The sequence below is a fragment of the Nesoenas mayeri genome (assembly GCF_963082525.1).
Source record: "Nesoenas mayeri genome assembly, chromosome: 2".
Classification (NCBI taxonomy): domain Eukaryota; kingdom Metazoa; phylum Chordata; class Aves; order Columbiformes; family Columbidae; genus Nesoenas; species Nesoenas mayeri.
In genome coordinates, this window is record NC_137543.1 from 53,302,410 (window position 1) to 53,320,816 (window position 18,407).

Sequence of the window (18,407 nt, forward strand, 5' to 3'; positions counted from 1 at the left end):
CATAGTTAACACTCTGGATTAAAGGCATGAAGAATGGGTGGTGGAAGGAGGACATTTTGGAGACTAAGGGCAAAGCTTTAAAAGCTTTGGGATATTACTTTGAATTATTATCTACAGGTTATTCTCTCTATATATACTATTTTTCTTTCTAAATTAAGAAAATAAACATTTATTAACAAGTCACTGGGTCAAATCCTGCTCTCCACTGAAGCCAAATCCATTGACTTCAATGAGAGGGAGCCCTGTGTAAACAATGAAGGGCAAATTTGGCCCTTTATGTCCTGAAAAGTCTGCTTGTATTCATTTCTTTCAATCCTGCAAGGAAATACATATTGAACAGTGAATTAATTGTTAGGAATTTCTCTTGAACTATCAGGGGAGTGTTAACGAGATGTGGCAAAGTAGCAAAAAAAAAGGAACTGATAAGTCCTGCTTCAAAGAGAATTTTTTTCCATGTTTCAGAGCAGAGAGTGGATCTGGATCAAGCGCTACTGGCCTTTACTTTATAAGCAACCATTAAATACTTCATGTAGCTTCGGTGAAATGTTACACAGCCAGAGAAAGCAGAAGGAACCAAATACTCCTTTTCCTTTGCCAACATCATTTGCCCAAAGGTGAACACTGTTGTCATCCCTTCGGATTCTCTGCTAACTCCAACTGTCTGTACAGTGCAAGCTCAGCCGCTGAAGACAAAATGTGTCTACTCTGCAGATGAGTAGAACCTGTGATGTCTTACAAATGTTAACTTAATGTTTTGATTATTAAAAAACACTAGGTGCTTTTAGACACAGAACGATACAATTTTGGATGCATTTACCACTTTTATTTCACTATGCAGAAACATACATTCACCATGTGTTGTGATGCAGCTGACAGTATAATGGACGCTATCCCTTCAGTGGGTATTATAGCTGGACACTAACGAATTTTCAGTGGATGTTCTGTACAGGTTAAGGCTTGACTCTGAACTAGATAGTAAATGCTGACCAGATTCTCAAACAGATTTTTTTCTCTTTTTTTTTTCTTTTGAGAACAAAAGGGAAATCAATAGAAAACCATCACGGTTATTTCAGATTAATAATTTTCTAATGCTGAAAACTAAGTAAAATACAGAATTTTTTTTTCTCCAAAATAACTACATATAATTTACAAGGTTAGGATCTGTGAAGGGTGACTGGAAGCTGACTCTGAACAACGCTGACAAAAATCTTTAAAGTTAGTATACTAAAATCATTACTACCTCATAAGGTATTCAGTCAGGTATACAAAGCACACTTCATAAGCATTTAAATATTTTGATAAGAGTAAAGATTCATCATCGTTTATCGGGCAGTAATAAAACCAGATCAAACAAATATAAGATTCAAGTTGTTTACTGAATAAACTGTGTTATTGGCACATCTAATGTGTGGTAAAACATTATACACAGTACCTATACAGCTTCTAGCATTTGGGGGGTAATCTTCATTTACAATATCCGTAAACAAAAGGCTTGCCACCTAACAAATTTTAATTTGTTTAGATTTTCATAAACTGTGAAAGGCATGAACTGTTTATGTGTTACATGAGATCACTGTTTATATTGTTTATGAACGTGCAGGTATAGCTGAAAACTTAGACATTTTAAGAAAATTAAAAATGCTGCTTCTCTGTAATTTTATCGTTGCTTCATGCAATATTGTTTAACTGCTGCTGATTCAGATTGCTTTCTATGGGAAGGTATCTCTGCCAGTTTCTTTATTAACAGTCAAGATCAATTCTTCTGCACTGAATTTTTCCATAGACAGATACAAGTCAGTCAGGTTGGAACTGAGACTCCGTATGGGCTCTCGTATTCCTACTGGTGTGCATGTCCGGATTCATATGCAAACTAGGTCATTCCTGCAGGAAAGAGAACCGAGTTAATTATTTGAAGCAACTACTCTATTGCAAAGGAGATTTTGTCAATTTGTTCGAGTAACAAAAGCTATTTGAAAACAGCATCATCCCAGTATAAGCAACTTGGCCCAAATCCAAAGTCCACTGATGCCGATGGAAAGAATTAGTGACATCAATAGACTTCTAAGGAAGACACAATTTGTTGTCTCTGAAACAATTAGCAGAATACCACAAGAATCATGGCTACTCACTCCTCAGTGACTGTCTCCATCTTCCAAATAAATAACATACCAGAATTCCAATATTTTTTTCCTATGGTTTGTATATCCAAAAGCAGGTGAGCAAAAGAGCTTCAAAAGGTGCAGTACATCACACTCTGCTACTTACACCAAATGCTAAGGAATTTATATTGTTTTAAGAATAAAAGGCTGCTATTGATTTAAACAAATCAGACAAGCAGCTTTTTTTTCCCCCACCCCCTTCTGCATATAGCATTCAAAGCATTTTGTGCAACGGTGCTGGCATTAACGGCTTTTGCGTAGCAGGTTAGTATGCATGACATGTTTTCGCACACAGAATAAATATCGTAGTATTAAGACATCTGTTTAGCCAGCCGCAATTGGAGAGCATGCCTTTACAGAAAGAAAGCTTCACACAAGAAAAGCTGCATCATCATCTCATCCTGATAAACAATGCTGCTTTAAAACATAAAATGTTCTTTCAGGGACAAGCCAAGACATCCAAATACTGACACACTGATTCACTGGGTTTAAACAAAAAATCAAAAGCAAGTTGGACCATATCTTTGCAAGTTGGGAATTAAAGCTTAATTTGTAACATATCTGCATGGCACATTAATAAAGCAGCTGTTGGTATTTTTAAACAATGGCATTTTTAAACAAAATACATACCTTTAAGAACAAATTGGTTTTGTTCTTAAATGACATAAAAGCAGACAACAGATTTTTTTGACCTCAGAATTAGAAAATTAGACTGTACCAAAGCATGGACAATGAGGACTTTTCAAAGAGCCAACAAAAGCAAATGAGTAGTTTCTCTTTCTCTAGCTGGCATCATTAAATGAAGAACGATGTTTAGAGCTGAATGTGGTTTACATTCATATACCAGAACTGATAACCAGCACAAATGCAACTTGCAAATGCCAGTGAGAGAAAGCAAAGGGTTAGAGGTGAGTTATGGTAGGAACCCTTGCAACATGCCAGCCCAGTAAATGCCTAGGAAAATCATCTAGTCCTCTTACCTGTGGTCAATCCTCTCCATCTTCTGGTGTGATTTCTGTCTCTTTATGTACCACTACTTTGGTCACTGACATGTCAGGGTGCTGCTCTTTGGCTTCTTTAATTGCCTGAGCCAGCGCCTATCCCAAGGAAACCACAGAAGGGCAAAAACAAAAAGGAGGTGGAACATGCATGATCAGTAGCAAGGTGGAGAGATTCATGAGATATTACACAATTTACAAATGAGGAAGATGATTAAAATATGAAATATACCATCACTGATTTAACTACTAATCCAGTTTCATTTAAGGCATCCCGGTATGAATAGTATCTTTTAAAGTAATGTTTGGAAATGTTCTCTTTGGCAGTTTTCAGAGTAGCCCTTAGCAGTTTATAGATTTTACCTGATCATGATCAATATCTGCATCTCCTGTGATGACTATTCGTTTTTCAATTCTTGTCTCTGAGATGCCTCCTTTCACAGTCTAGATGGGAGGGACAAATGCATGTCAGTAACTTACTTTAAAGAGTGCTGCTTCTCATCCAGAGAATGATCAGTGCAGGAACACAGACATGACCGAACTACCTCAAACAGCACACACAGAGGGGACAACTCTGAACTGCGACCAGAGTAACTCTAAAGTTGGCCTGCTCTGAATGGACTAGATGACCTCCAGAGGTCTTCCCAACAAGGATTATTTTATGATTCTAATCAACCTGTATACATGTCAGGAGAGATGCTTCTATGTAGAAAATGGCAGGTATTTCCAGTAAATTCATCCCATGAAGAAAAGAATGGACATACAGACAGCCCATATTAGTACCTAGTTAAGTCCAACTGCAGGCTTCAGAAGGATATACAGAGTGGTACGATAGCTCCTCTACTGAAGGGTGAATTTCACTGCAGAAAGATGAAATTCTGTCCATGGTAAATGTTGGTAGAAGAGATGTCATAGCACTAACAAGTTTCTGCTTAGGAACTGTTATTTAGATATTGTCTTGGAACTTGGAAGACCCAACATAATTTGTTTGTGCAGCCATAAACTTTCTGTCTGTCTGTGGATAAGTTCCTTAGGGTACCACCCAGCAATGCCACCGCAACCTCTCAGCCAACTGCTTGTCCTGTTCTGACTACATGATACAGATTTACCATATGCTTTCAACACTGTGCAGGAATAATAGCTCAGGACTCAAAGGCAGTATAGTCATGTCAAGGAAGCCTCATGCCAGGCAAATTATTGCTTCTTGGCTACCATACGATGCCAATGTGGCTACACTGCTTCCAGTTCCAGACAGTATTTGCAGCTAACTCAAGTGTTCTGCACAACGTTTTGTCCTTGCATAGACATACCCTAAGGGTTTGTGATTCTCAAGACTCTTGTCAAGTCCTTGGTTGAGCATTAATAAAGCCAGTAGAGCCAAATACAGGTGAATGAAGACAGATGCCTAGAATAGACAGGATTTTGTCCAGAGAATATAAGCGTGTGTCTACATTTTAAAGTACATAATAGAACTGAAGCTAAGAAAACATACACCCTTGTGAAAAAACCCTTCCCTATTTTCTGAGGACTCACTTTGGTGATGTGTGTGGTGGTTGTAGTGCTGGTAGTTTCAGATGTGATAGTCTGTGCACTCATCAATACACCTGGTTCTGAGTCAGCACCACAATCCACCTAGAGAACCAAAAGAGACAAACAATCATCAAAAACATGCTTCTGAGCACAGAGAGGTGATAACTGGACTGGCTGAACTTCCCTATTTCTACTGTTCTTCATATCTAATAGTAGGGAAATAACTGCTATCGAGGTGATCATGAGTCAGTATTTCATGTGGAGACTCCCCTTTGCTTCTGGAAGGACAGATGAGAAGCTGAGGCTTTGAAATTTGTAGTATCATCAATGTTCTTGAAAGGCCAGAACATGAGGGTCACCCTCAGGTAAACTGCACTTGCACACATCTTGAACAGCTTAGAATGGTTTACACTAAGGCATACACTAAAAATGGGTGAAGAAATATGTGTTCCTTAAGGTTATTTTAAATTAGACCCTGGCTTTTGCAGAATTTCTTACCTGAGAAGACTCATATGTGATGGTTTTTGTTTCTGTATGGACTACTGGCACTTCCTTTGTGGAAATTTCAAGGTTTTCCCCATCAGCAGAAACAGTGCTGAAACTGATAGTTTCAGTCTTCACAAGTGGTGACTGTGTGAACAAAAAAAAGGAATTGAAACATTTAGCAAGGCTTACAGATTTCTCAGAATATTTTTTTTTTTTCCTTGGGAAAGGAGGAGGAACAACTAAAAAGCGTGTTTAAGAAAAGAGAGAAAATTATCTTAATTATTGTGGTACATAAATGTACATAATGCTGGCAACATTTAGCACTATCCTGGATTTCATGAAAACAAACTTTAGAAAAGATGTAAACACTACAAGAGGCAATAGGCACAATCTGAAACACAAGAAACTCTCTCTGAACAGCAGGAAACACTTTTTTTCCTGTGAGGATGATTGAGCACTGGCAAAGATTGCCCAAGGAGGTTGTGCAGGCTCCATCTTTGAAGATATCTGAAAGCCATCTGGACATGGCCATGGGCAACTGGCTCTGTATAACTCTGCTTGAACGGGGTGATGGACCAGATGACCCCCAGAGGTCCCTTCTGACCTTGGCCGTCCTGGGATTATACATCTTCTTAAAATGACAAGAGAACGAATGCTACTCAGGCTTAATCTTCCATTCAGCTCTCAGAAAAAAAAGAACACGTTTTTTTTAATCCTTTCACAAACCAGTCCTTGAAATTTTGGTAATAGGGCTAAGATAAGGCACCTATGTTGTTTAAGACACAGTATATTTATTTACAACTGTACCAAGCATGGAAAAAAACCCATATTTTCTGTTTTTGAGGACACATGAACTTTGTCAGTTTTGATAGACTTTTCCAAAGAGAACACTTGATGAATCCTTGTTATCCATTGCATAACATGCCACTGAATTAAGCATTTCTCTGTAGCATGAAAAGTGCTTTTAAGTAACATAGGCCTGGCATTTTGCCAATAATGGAAACCAGCAACAAGCCTTGAAGGTGCCATAGAAGGAAGAAGCAGGAGGAGGAAAAAACCTGCCTGCTGTAAAGATGCAATTGTATAAGCTTGGTACACTTTGCTTTCCATGGCAAGAATTAGCTTAGTGCACTACTGCCTACGTTTCACAATTCAGCACAGACATGACTGATTTAATGAGTTACCTCAAAATGAGATTTTCTTTCCAAAGACCCTGGAAGGTGGACTGTCGTACTGTGCTCCTCCACTTGCTCACATGAAGAAGCAGCATCAGTGACAACTCCTTGTTTGGTCAGGGCTTTCTGAGCCTCCTCCCTTTTCTCCTCCTTTGCTCCCTCAGTCTCAGCAGAGCCATCCTTCCCTTTCACAACAGCAGTCACTGCATCCAGCGCAAGTCCGGCTGCTTTAGCAGGATCCCCGCTCGCCTGCACGCTTGGCCCGTGTCTCTCCTCGATAACCACAGTCTCCTGTACAACCTTCTTCACCACATCCTGGGGCGGGTGAGCTGCTTGCTTCATTTCACTGGAAGTTATCTCCTGAGATGTCGTTGTATCTATTTTCTGCAAGGAAAGAGGAAAAAAAAAAACCCAAAACATCAGTGTCAGAAGCAGACAGTACTACTTGCAACAGCTCCTCAGCTTAATGTTCTGTGAACATAAATTAAAAAAAAAAAAAGGGTATTACATTTTGCCAATTTATGTCTCTCACGTTGTATGGATTTTCACTCTCAGGACATTTTCACAACAGAAGAAATGAAAAACCAAAGCAAGAAGTACAATTTTTAGAAGCAAAGAAACATTCCACAGTGTTTTTCTCATTGGTATTTTGTGTGAGTTTTATAAAGGCAAAATACAGCACCCTGCAAAATGACCAAAATAAAGTGAAATGAGAGAAACCCCACCCTTTTTTAAAAAAAATTTTTCTTTTCAGTGAAGTTTCTATTGTGATCTATTTTAACAAAGGAAAAGGCACACCAATACATGCATTAGTTATATAGGTTCCAAGTTATACATAAAATCAGGAAACAAAATAAAAAGCAAAAGTAATTGGCGTGCAGTTATAACATTGATGGAGGGAATCAAATGGCCACCTGAGCCCAGCTCTGTGAAGTAGAAGTAACCCCTCCTATGAACTCAGTTGGTTTTCTGGCAGACTCTATTAAACTGAAGATATCTGAACCATCCAAGGTTTTTTCACCGGTGGACTGTTTAGTCTAAATAGACAAAGAAATGTAGAGTCACACACAGAAGAAAGGCAGACCCACATGCACAGACTTATTAATTGCCAAAACCGGAGGCAGAGACGGAGGAAAGGGAGAGAAGGTTGCGGGGGCGCAGAGAGGTTGGAAACAGGAAAAGAATGGGAAAATAAATCAGAGCAAACAACAGTAAGCAACAGTTACGAAGCATAGTTGTTAGCGTTGGCATTTTGCTGGTTCAAGCAATCCTATTTTTTTTTTTCTTTTATTAATAAGCCACAGCAGCAATACTACATTTCAGTAACATGGATCTTTAAATAAACTAGGAAGGTTGAAAGCCTTGTATAATGTCTGCTTCAGACTCTGGGCTGGATTCAAAGTATGAGGGGAAAAAAAAATAAGCTGGGTTGGCTGCTGTCAACATAAAGCCAGGCAGTGAGAAGACTGAAAGGCAGGGTGGTGTGAAGGGATTGCCTAAAAGAAGTCATGCTTTAATCTTTAAACCATGGCACGAAGTCAAAGCCACTTGTTACCACTACTTTTGACGTGGACGACTCAGTAACATAGTGAGCAGTAGCAATGGTAAATGGCTGTTCTCTGGAATATCTCCACTCAGACAGGCTCTTATCTCTCCGGGCAAATGCCCCTGGTTTTGCAGCTTCACTGCCAAGGTGTTTTTCTGCTTTGCCAAGCTGCAAGCTTCCCAGTGTACCATGTAACTGCAAATTCTTGTCCATCTTTAGTGTCTTTTTCAAACTTTCCTCTTCAGGACTTTGCAACTGAGATTCTGCTTCTTTTATAGGTGTCAGAGAGTCGGACAGCTTTCTTTTCGTGCTCTGCACGTCGGATCCCCGCCTGGCTTTCTCATCAGTGGCAGGCTCAAGGATTTCATACTCAGCCACTACAGGAATGATTTTCACAGATTCTTGCACTTCCCTTTCCATTTTTTGCAAAGCTTCTACTGAAGGCTGTACTGCTTTCTCACTCTCTTTAGCTTTACTTGTCATGGTTACAATTTTCCCAGATACAGTATCATAGGACTTTCCTAAGGTGAACATTTTCTGCTTATTCTCCTCTTTGGATTTTATTTCACCTTCCAAGTCCTCAAAGCTCTGCATTAGAATGGTACTGGATTTTAACATCTCAGGTGGAAAGGTGGATTTACTGCTCACAGTCACTACTTTGTATGCCAGATTTTTTTTCGATTCACCATCAACTACCTCAGATGGTATTTTGTCTATAATAACCCAATCCTCAGTGCCCTATATTTGAGATATAAAAGCTAAATTAGAATATCTGAAGGTTTATCTGTACTTCAGGAGCACTAAAGTATGAAGACTTTTAAGAAATCAATGCTGCCTCTTGTGAAAGCATATGATAACTTTTACCATTGTACCTTTTAGAGCAGTTATCAAACAACTAAACAGAATCACGTTAGGCAAAATATGATTTCTTTGCATATTCCCTCCCCTTAGAGGCCCATATAACTTGGACACAAAAAATGACTTTTGCCACACTATTTCTATATTCATTTGAAGCAAAACAGAGTTTTAGCACATCATTTAAAATGATTATTGGAATAATCCTGAGGTTAAAAATCATGTATCACAATGGTTCATAATGCTGCTGTCAAAATCAAATTGCAAAAATAGGGCAAATAAGCCCATTCAACCATTCCCCACTTGTCACAAACACACTGTTGACGAGGTTTTAGAATAGTATGTATTTGTATGTAGCTGTAGCCTGCAATGAATTTGTTTTCATTAGAATAACATCAACCCCTTTCAGCATTGTTGAAATCGAGTAGTACAACATAGTAAATGCCTTATTGCTAAAGACACTGAACTGAACTTAATGCTCTATCTTTTTTCCTCCTTATGCAAATATGCTATGTGATTAGCTTTGTCTATGCAATCAGCATCCACATATTTGACCTTAAGACTGTAACATTTGAATTTAACTAAGCAAATGTGGTAGTTTAAAATCAAATGAATTAAAAATAACCTCTAGGGATGATGTGATACTTTTCTGGATAATGATTTGATGAGAAGTAACCAAAGTGCCAGCAGATTCTCCTTCCTGCAGCTTCTTCTCTATCACACTTGGCTAATAGAAAAACCAATAAGAATAGAAAGTTCACCATCACTCAGCATAATCTGAATTCACTTGACAGTATAAAGGAAATTCATTCTAATGACAGAAGTGCTGCATTCACCATAAGGTTCTCAGTGATGTTTATGCTGGAAATGCATGCATAACTGCAAACAACATCCACAAACAGTACCGTGCAAGTAGATTTCTAACTAGTAGAGAACTCAGTCTCTATTAAGAAGCCGTAAGCTTTGGAGAGGATTCATTTCTCAGAATTTGGCCCCCAGATTACATCTTTATCCGGAACATACGAAATCATATTCAAAACAAAACAAAACAAAAAAGTGGTTTGAAAAGGAAGAAATGTAATAAAATAATAAATCATTGCCAGCCTGACTGCATTTCAATAAGGTATTGTTTGTTTTTACCTGCATTTCAAGGAATGTAGTACCTCCCTTCTGCAAAAATATGAGTTTTTCTGATTTTTCTGTTTCTTCTTTGGTCTAATGTCAGGGGAATAAATGGTTTTAGTAAATGGAGGGTATAAAGACCACTATACTTTAAAATAGCTCATCCTATTTCTCTAATCTACAAATTATTAATTGCATGGTAAATTAAGAAACAGAATTAAACAGAATAATTTTACAGCAAAGAGGTTTCCAATAAGAAATCAGTGTCACTTCATGACAAATGCAGACATAAGCATATTGTTTGCATAGCTGGAAAAACACTAAATCGAATAACACCGGGGCATGGACACACTGTGTTCATTTCCTCTTATGTTATTCATCTGATCATGTCTGTTGCCAGCTTCCATCAGTATTCTAGAGCAGGTCCCTCCACCTTCACTCTGCCTTTAGCTGTTTCCCGAGTTTGCAGCCTTCCCTGCTGATGCAGACAGAAAACCTTCCCTGCAAACGTTTCAGCTCTCCTTTTCTTCTTACAGGTGGCAAGAAGTCTCAGTCTTTTTCTGATGCAGGAAGCTAACCATTGCTATATCATCGCTATAGTGTGACACCAAAATCCACATCATTGTTACCCCATATGTGCCTTCCTGATGCTGTGAAAATGGTAATAAGAGTATCTCCGCAGCTTGACCAATGGGGAAAGTTTTAAATGGTGGGTTGGTAAGATTCAGTTTTCCTAAGCCTTTTGAGCTCACCTTCTGGGCTGGCTACCTTTTTCATCTGGCTAGAACAAGTCAGGCCCTGCAGAGCAAAGCAGGTTTCTTGCCAAACCCTTTCTACCCAGTTCAATGGCCAGTGTCCTCATCAGACATGTCAATGGAAGTACTATGACTGGCATGGTAATAGGCTACTGTTTTAAAGATGTATACTCCATGTACTCGAGAAGAAAGGTACACATTGAAGGGTAGATACAAAGCTAGAAACTAGAGAGGCAGAAACGACTCAGCTAACTGACTGCAATGAGTTGCTTAACTTCTTTATTTCTAAAGTGCTGGTTTATTCCAATCCAGATTAGACTAGACACTGTCAGGGAGTTTGTTAATACGATGGCTTTCATGTTCTGTAGCTATCTGGCCATCATTACGGCAGACATTTAAACCTATGTTTTTATAACTAAAGAAAAACAAAGTATTTCTCCTACTATTGTAAGAAACCAATGGATGACCATATGGGCTTGAAGTCAAACTGACCAAACACACACAGGTGCCAAACTATGTATTTTGAAAAGGCAACTTTTCCCTTTCTGTTCTTGTTTTATTATACTAAATAGTTACAGGTAACAGCAATGAATACATTTTTGAAGTGGATATTCTGAGTTAAACACGTGACTTCTTTGACTAGAAGCAGCTACTACATAAGCTGGTTCTGCATGCTCTCTGTCCTGACTGTCTCTGAATTTCTTAGTAGACACCAAGGTGCTGATTTTCACTCATACATGACTTCATTTTTTCCCTATCAAATTACTCTCAGCAGGACATGTGAACTTAAATCACCTGACTCAGTGGGACCAAGAAGGATGGTCAGATGTTATCTATAGCAGGGGTCCTTTACTGCCAGAAGACATCTCAGAGTTAGGCTCTGATAGCTCAAATCCATTCACATTTTTCCACAGAAACACCTTCATTTGGATGAGATTCGGTGGGACAGCTGTAGCTTACTTAAATGCATATAAGGTATAGTGTCTGGACGCTGCTTTTGAGCAAGTCCTTTTCTTCTAGTAAGAGAAGAGTTACCAGATAAGGATATCTCTTGCTCTTTTCCTTTCCAAACGGATGGCTAAATTCAGATGTGTTTGGTCATGGTGAAGCCTATATGACTGTGTAATGTTTTTCTACTGCTTGTGCATTTCAATTAAAAATTGTTATTAAATATTTAAAGTAAAAAAGACACATAATAAAGTGAGGGGGTTATAAGTTTCCTTCCTCTGATTCAGGCTCAGCTAGCCAGCCACTCCCTATTCAACAGTTCCTTACATCTTTAAAATGTGAAATGCATTCAGTTTATTACACTTATTATACACACTTTATTACAATTTTAAGAAAGTAAACCCATACTTTTAATTACAACCAAACATGGTTGTAGGATCTCTTACGATTCCTAAACCAGGAAGGCAGTAGGAACAACAATAAGATTCCTCAGTCCTCCCTCCAAAAGGTAAACTTTGGGCACTGAGTCTGCTTTTTAGATATTTTAATCCAACTTGATGGCCACTCTAATGCATATCTGATGCCTGTATCACCCACCCATTAGGTGGGTATAATGTGAGAGAAGAGGAAGTGGAGCCTGTTTCTTGGCAACATCCATTTCCCTAAGAGGAGAAGCTGAGAAGTTCTATCTGCTTCCAGGGATTCCTTTCCTCAGAGAGCTGTGGATCAGCTATGCCAACCTCTAAGGTGGGAAAGAAAGCAGAAGATTCTTTCAAATTATACTTCCCATCCCATTTTTTCTGAGTTCCTTACAACATTACATCAGTGCTGGGGGTGGGGGATAGAGGCAAATTTTGTGACCGTTTATCGGTCTGTAATGCTAAAAACAAGTGGTGATCATAAAGGTTGTTCCAGTAGAAAAATAAACTGGATATACATCCAAAACAGAATAAAAAGATTAATCTTCATATAGACCACACAAGCATATTTCTTTTTGCTCTACTGGATTTAAATCAAGATTCCCTCCTTTTTTTTTTGAAGATCTATGTATTTTATGGCAACATGAATGTTACATGTTACATTGTTACCTCTACATCTCACTACCTACCCACAAACTAAATAAAAGGAGGCTTTTTATTTGACAAGTTCCTTGCAAACACTGCAAGACTGCACAGCAAGCAAGATTTTTTTCATGCATGCACACTGCATTAAAATGCACACACTTAGCAATCTGCAGTGGGTCTTCAATGGAACAGTATCCAGCCAACTACAGCAGCTATCGTGTCCCTTATGGCACTGGTCAAGTAGGTCTAATTATCATCCTTATTTCTCTCTCGTCTTCAAAGATGGAGAGAGTTCTGCCCCCTTTTCCCTGTATTTTTTTGTCAGGCTTGGTACTGTACCCCCAGTCGGTCCCACTACAGTGCTGCTCCCAACCCATCACCATTATTTACATTTTCTTTCCATCACCTTCACAGTTTCTTTCACGCGTGGCTGGACTTCCTCAAGCTCACTGAACCTGTAAGGAAGGCTGCATTTCGCACCCTCAAAGAGACCCAATTCTGTCACGTGGCTTACAGCAAATTTCATACTCCAACTATATATATATATATATATACACATACACATAAAAGGTATCTGTTATTCCTTGCATGTTTGCTGCTAGAGCCTGAGTCCTGAAAAAAAGGGAGCACCTGCAAGTGGGGAATGGCCTCTAATTACGGCCTCTAAATGTACTGAGAGCTATTATAAGTAAAACTGAATAAGACAAATACGTAATGAAGCCTTTCAGCTCCCGCTGACCTCTTCAGGCACTAGTGGTTCAATCATAGGAGCTTCCTCCTGCCTTGCTGCAAGCCGAACGGGAGATGTGGAAAGCCTCTTCTCCCACTCATTAGACACAGCCGTTTCTGTGGAGGTTTCCAAGAAGGTGCGTTTCAGCTCGCTTATATTGGTCTGATGTTTCATCAGATCTTCCTGGGTTTTGTCTAGGTCCTGGACAGTTTTAAAAGAATAGAGCAGTTTGTAATACATCCTAAGCTGACCAAATTTTAGAGCCAAAACACACAACTTTGTTAGTAAGGAGGGAAGGAACATCTCAGGGAGCCGGGCAGCACAGCACTAACACAACACTCTGTGAAAATGTGGCATTTTGAAAGATAACAGCATAGCATATCTCATACAAGTGAATTTAAAAATACCCTTGAAGAGCTTCACTGTATTGCTATGATTTACACCTGATAAAGAGGCTTCAAACAAACATACATATGCGCGTGGACGCACACACACATACGTGCACGCATATATATATTTATAGTACAAGTTAGAGGATTCATCATAATCTGAGAAAAAAAAAAATCTATTTAATTTATTAGCAGGTGGGAATACACAGTTCATGCATCGTAGTGCAGATTCACAGTTTACCACTAAAACTAACACACATGTACGGACATGCACTGGTATATACCAATACCAACCTCTAACATAAGATTACTATGTTTGACATACACATTTTCACCCTGTATTCGTTTAATCAGACTATTCTGAAAGAAGTGAAAAAGAAAGGGAAAGGTAAGGGACACAATATTGAAAGGATACAAAATGCTGTTTCTACACATTTCTTCACAGAGAACCGACAATAACATGCTGAGAGAGGTGAACACCTCCAACATTGGTACTTGAGCAACATCTGGACCTTTCTTTTCTGTTACCTGTGCCTTTAGATCTCCATCTTCCTCTTGATCCGACTGCCAGCATGAGAAAGATTGGAAAACAACACCTTACACACGCGAATGACCAAAGCCTTTACAAAAACTGGTGAGAGGAACACGCTAGGTTAAAATCACATTTTCTCTATGTTAAGGGCTTAATGAAAAGGACTAGACCCACTGGTTGACTTTGCACGTTCTCCTAACTCAGAGCAAGCCTCCTCTTTTCAAACTTGTTTATTGTGAGTGAAAAAATATTAAACGTTTTCCAAATAACACTGGTGTGCTCCACGTTCATAGATCTCTATTTAGGGAGCAGCAGTTGGACCTTCTCACTGAGATTGTGGCTGATTTAGGACCAAATGGGAACAGTAAATTCTTTGGAAATCTGTAATCCCAGAGTTTAAACACCTCCTGGGACAGAGGCTGAGCTTTGTATTAACTCATCATGGGTAAAAGACCCACAACACTTTCTACAGAATGCAACACATTTTATTTGCCAAAAATGCTATTTCCCTAACCTCAGACCCGTTCTGCATTTATATAATTTTATTTCATATTTAGACTGTATATATTCTTTCAGGATCTATCTGCAGAGGTCATCTTCTGGAATTGCCACATTTCAGCTCAAACTCGCCTCACATCTTTGAAAGCAATTCAATATGGACTGCCAAAGCAGCCCAGTTTCTGAGGGCTGAATTTTCGGATGGCAAGTACACCACATATTTTGAAAGTCAGGTATCCAGAAGGATAATTAAGGTTCACAAAATATTCTCCCCTAAAATAAGGATGGAGGATAGGGAGATTAACATGCGTTTTTGATTAATCAACTGAACATTTTAAATGTCATGGGTTTAGGATTATGTTTTACTTTCTGTATAGCTCAACGCCTGAAGCCATACAGTGTAAGAGGCACTTGAAAACATTTTGTACCCCAGATTCACCTCAACAGATTTTATGTTATTGCTCCATTTGGATTCTTTTAATGCTTGTGCCACTATTTTATTGTTAATTTTTCATGTAGTCCTAATTAGTCCAATGACTCATGGGAAAATCTTTACCTGTTGACAACTTTATAACTCAGCTCTAATCTATCTATTTACAGCTGAAGCTGAATTGCCCTGACACATCATACAGAGAATTCTTCCTTGACAATAATTGTAACAGTTTGAAATATTAATGAGATCCTACCGAAAACCTACAGCAGTGTTTGTGGTAAGACCCTGTCTTCTAGCAGATGTCAGTTTAATTCAGCTTATATTTGCAGCTACAACCATATTAATTTTGAAAGCATTATATGCACTTCAGTGGAGTCACACAAGGTTGAATTTGCCTGCACGGTCTTTATACCATGTTGTGCGAATAAGGCTTCTCAGTGAAGAGAAAATATAACAGCGCCTCCTCTGAAGACAATACCTGGACTACTGGTGACAATATGTGAAGATGACATGTGAAATTACATTCAAGGAAAACCTTGAATAGATGTTTAAAATCTGGAAATATCTGGAAATATGTTTATTCAGAAATGTTGAAAACTGCTTTTTACTGTTTTTTTTTTTTTTTTTCCCCCCTCTCTATCTCACAAGGGCTGCAGATTACAAGAGCAAACAAGTCAACTGAACAACCTGGGGGACAATCTGGCAAGCATGACCAACCCAGGTGGGCAGTGTTGGTGTGGGGGACAGTGCCACCACCTTGTGATCTGCACAGCACACGGGCCTTGCAGCCTTCAAACCCAACACAGACACAGGAGGAACCCGCAGGGAGTGTCAAAGACTCCCCCAGCAAAACTTTGGCACTCACATCCACACACAGGTACAGGTGTGGAGGGGGATCCCTGTGGATGGTAGGAAGATGTGCCAGGGGAGGTTCAGGTTGGACATTAAGAAAGGTTCTTCACCCAGAGGGTGGTGGAGCACTGGAACAGGCTCCCCTGGGAGGTGGTCATGGCCCCAAGCCTGACAACATTTGACAAGAGACTGGACAACACCCTCAGACATATGTTGTGAATTTAGGGGTTGTCCTATGCAGGGTCAGGAGTTGGACTCGATCCTTGTGGGTCCCTTCCAGCTCAGGACATTCTGTGATCCCAAGCTGCTGCAGAGGACACGTGGTTTGGCACTCAGGGTGGGGAAGAGACGAGGCAAAATGCTCTCCCCCTGCCACAACTGGGTGCGGGAGACTGTACAAACCTCGGTGGCAGTGGTCTCACCATCGGCTGCGGTATCCGTCTGCTCACTGTCAGTCTATTTGGTGAGACAAGTAACCGGGTCCCCAGAGGAAGGCAGGAATAAAGAATAAACCCAGCTCATCAGTACACGCGGCTCACACGGAGAGCTGTTTAAATTCAAACATCCCTGCGAACTGCATTAGCATTGCTTTTCAAACCACGCACAAGTCAAAGAAGCAAAATAAAAATGCTATATTAGTAAACAGAACAGACTCAGAGGAAGACTCGAGGCGTACTGTACACAGTATATGGCTTTACTGGAACAAATTTATAAGCCAAACAAAACATTACTGGAAAAGTGGTATTTGAATAGCATATTTTTTTTCTTAAGAAAGCCAGGTAGCTTTAAAAAAACTCTGGGGAAAAAAAAAAGAAGTGAATATTTTTCTAAACAAACTTTTCCTCCCATCATGCTTTTTTTAAAAGAAATTTATTGATCAAATTTTCATTATAGTCAATATAGTTTAATGTGATATTTGACTTTTTATCTGGAGGGGGAAAAGATAATTAAAAAAAAAAAGGCTACTTTAACAGTCACCTGACTTTCAGCCCCTCATTTGTACAGAAGTTATTCTTATCTCCACATTTATACGCCATGAGGCTGTCTGCATTACCAAGGAGTTCAAATAATCATACCCCCAGCCCATCTACTGTCTGTCTGTGGAGTAATGGTAAGGCTCAGATCCCACTTGGTTCCAATAAAGAGCAGCTGATATTGTTAATGATAGTAAAAGAAAGAAAATCACCATTAAAAGAATCAAAAATACTTCTCATTCCATTTAAGAATATGGATGAAAGCAAGAGAAAAATAAAAGTAACTCCCCCCACCCAAAACACTTACTAGGTACAAGTGATAAAAATGAAACAAAGCACAGCATTGCACCGACTGATCTATCCCTGCTTTGCTCGACACTGTGAAGAACATTTCAGTGGAGAACACAAGTGTCTAGGTTTAATAAACAGAGTTGAGTGTAGCTTGCTATAGGCTGAGAAGAGAACTCAAATGACTATTTTTGTCATTATTCAAGCTTATGAAGAACTAGTAAGTAAAGAAAGTGCTTCCTACTGCCACAAATTGGCATATCCAAGTTGTTTTAACACCAGTGAAAGCTCTGGTTTAGATTAGAGATTTTCTGTGGTCCTTATGTAATCTAAAATAAACCAGGCAGGTAGTTTAAAACTAGGACAATACATCTCATCCATACATCACATCAGTATGAAACAAGAGAAGAAAACCAACATACTGGTAGATGAAGTATTAATATCAGTCTTAACTACTTCCTATCTTCTCTCATTTTCTGACAACTGCAATGTTTTTGGATCTTTTTTCATTGCTTTGTTCTCTATTATTCCTTCATTTGAGTAATTTCTCCTGCTTGTATGACAGGCAGAAAAATAAGCAGGTATTTTGGACTATTTGGTAAGTGCATGAATGATTTTTCAAGCAAAAACCACTCACTAGACAAACTGCTTTTATTTTAATGTCCAAATGGTCTACTTAGCTGGTCAACTTTCACTAAAGTTTTAGGAAATTGTTTTTTATTAAGGAAGAGTCTCACATCTTCATAATAATGTAGGCAATTGTAAAAGTATGGCAATATTAAAAAAAAAATCTATGCATTGTCACTCCTGTTCTAAAAAAATGAGATAATGAATCTAGGTATTTAAAAGGAATTAAAAGATTTGTGTCAAGGCACTGTAACATGTGAGTCTGGCACATAAGATTCATTTAAGAACTTGAAGTTGGGAACATTAGAGAAAAAAAAAAATCAATAGAAATATTAGCTGCTAAGGTATGAACACAGAAGCTAATGAAATTTAAGGAAGAAATTCTGCCTCTGATTGCACAGACTGCCTCCAGATGGACTGATCAAGGGAGAAGGGAGCTCAGCAAG

General features: G+C 38.9%; 1 protein-coding gene across 1 annotated transcript in view; it reads right to left on the bottom strand.

Moving 5' to 3' along the window:
- Window positions 1–3,145: 3,145 nt before the first annotated feature.
- EPB41L3 (erythrocyte membrane protein band 4.1 like 3) overlaps window positions 3,146–18,407 on the bottom strand; it is a gene marked incomplete at its 3' end in the record, with an annotated part of 59,119 nt that continues 43,857 nt past the window's right edge. The window contains exons 12-24 of the mRNA XM_080340022.1: window positions 16,475–16,528; window positions 14,286–14,321; window positions 14,052–14,117; window positions 13,378–13,569; window positions 9,890–9,964; window positions 9,375–9,476; window positions 7,904–8,632; window positions 7,263–7,385; window positions 6,358–6,732; window positions 5,186–5,317; window positions 4,691–4,789; window positions 3,521–3,601; window positions 3,146–3,256 (exon numbers count right to left, since the gene is read on the bottom strand). Coding sequence (XP_080196148.1) covers window positions 3,146–3,256; window positions 3,521–3,601; window positions 4,691–4,789; window positions 5,186–5,317; window positions 6,358–6,732; window positions 7,263–7,385; window positions 7,904–8,632; window positions 9,375–9,476; window positions 9,890–9,964; window positions 13,378–13,569; window positions 14,052–14,117; window positions 14,286–14,321; window positions 16,475–16,528 — 2,175 coding nt within the window. The remainder of the gene's footprint in view (window positions 3,257–3,520; window positions 3,602–4,690; window positions 4,790–5,185; window positions 5,318–6,357; window positions 6,733–7,262; window positions 7,386–7,903; window positions 8,633–9,374; window positions 9,477–9,889; window positions 9,965–13,377; window positions 13,570–14,051; window positions 14,118–14,285; window positions 14,322–16,474; window positions 16,529–18,407) is intronic.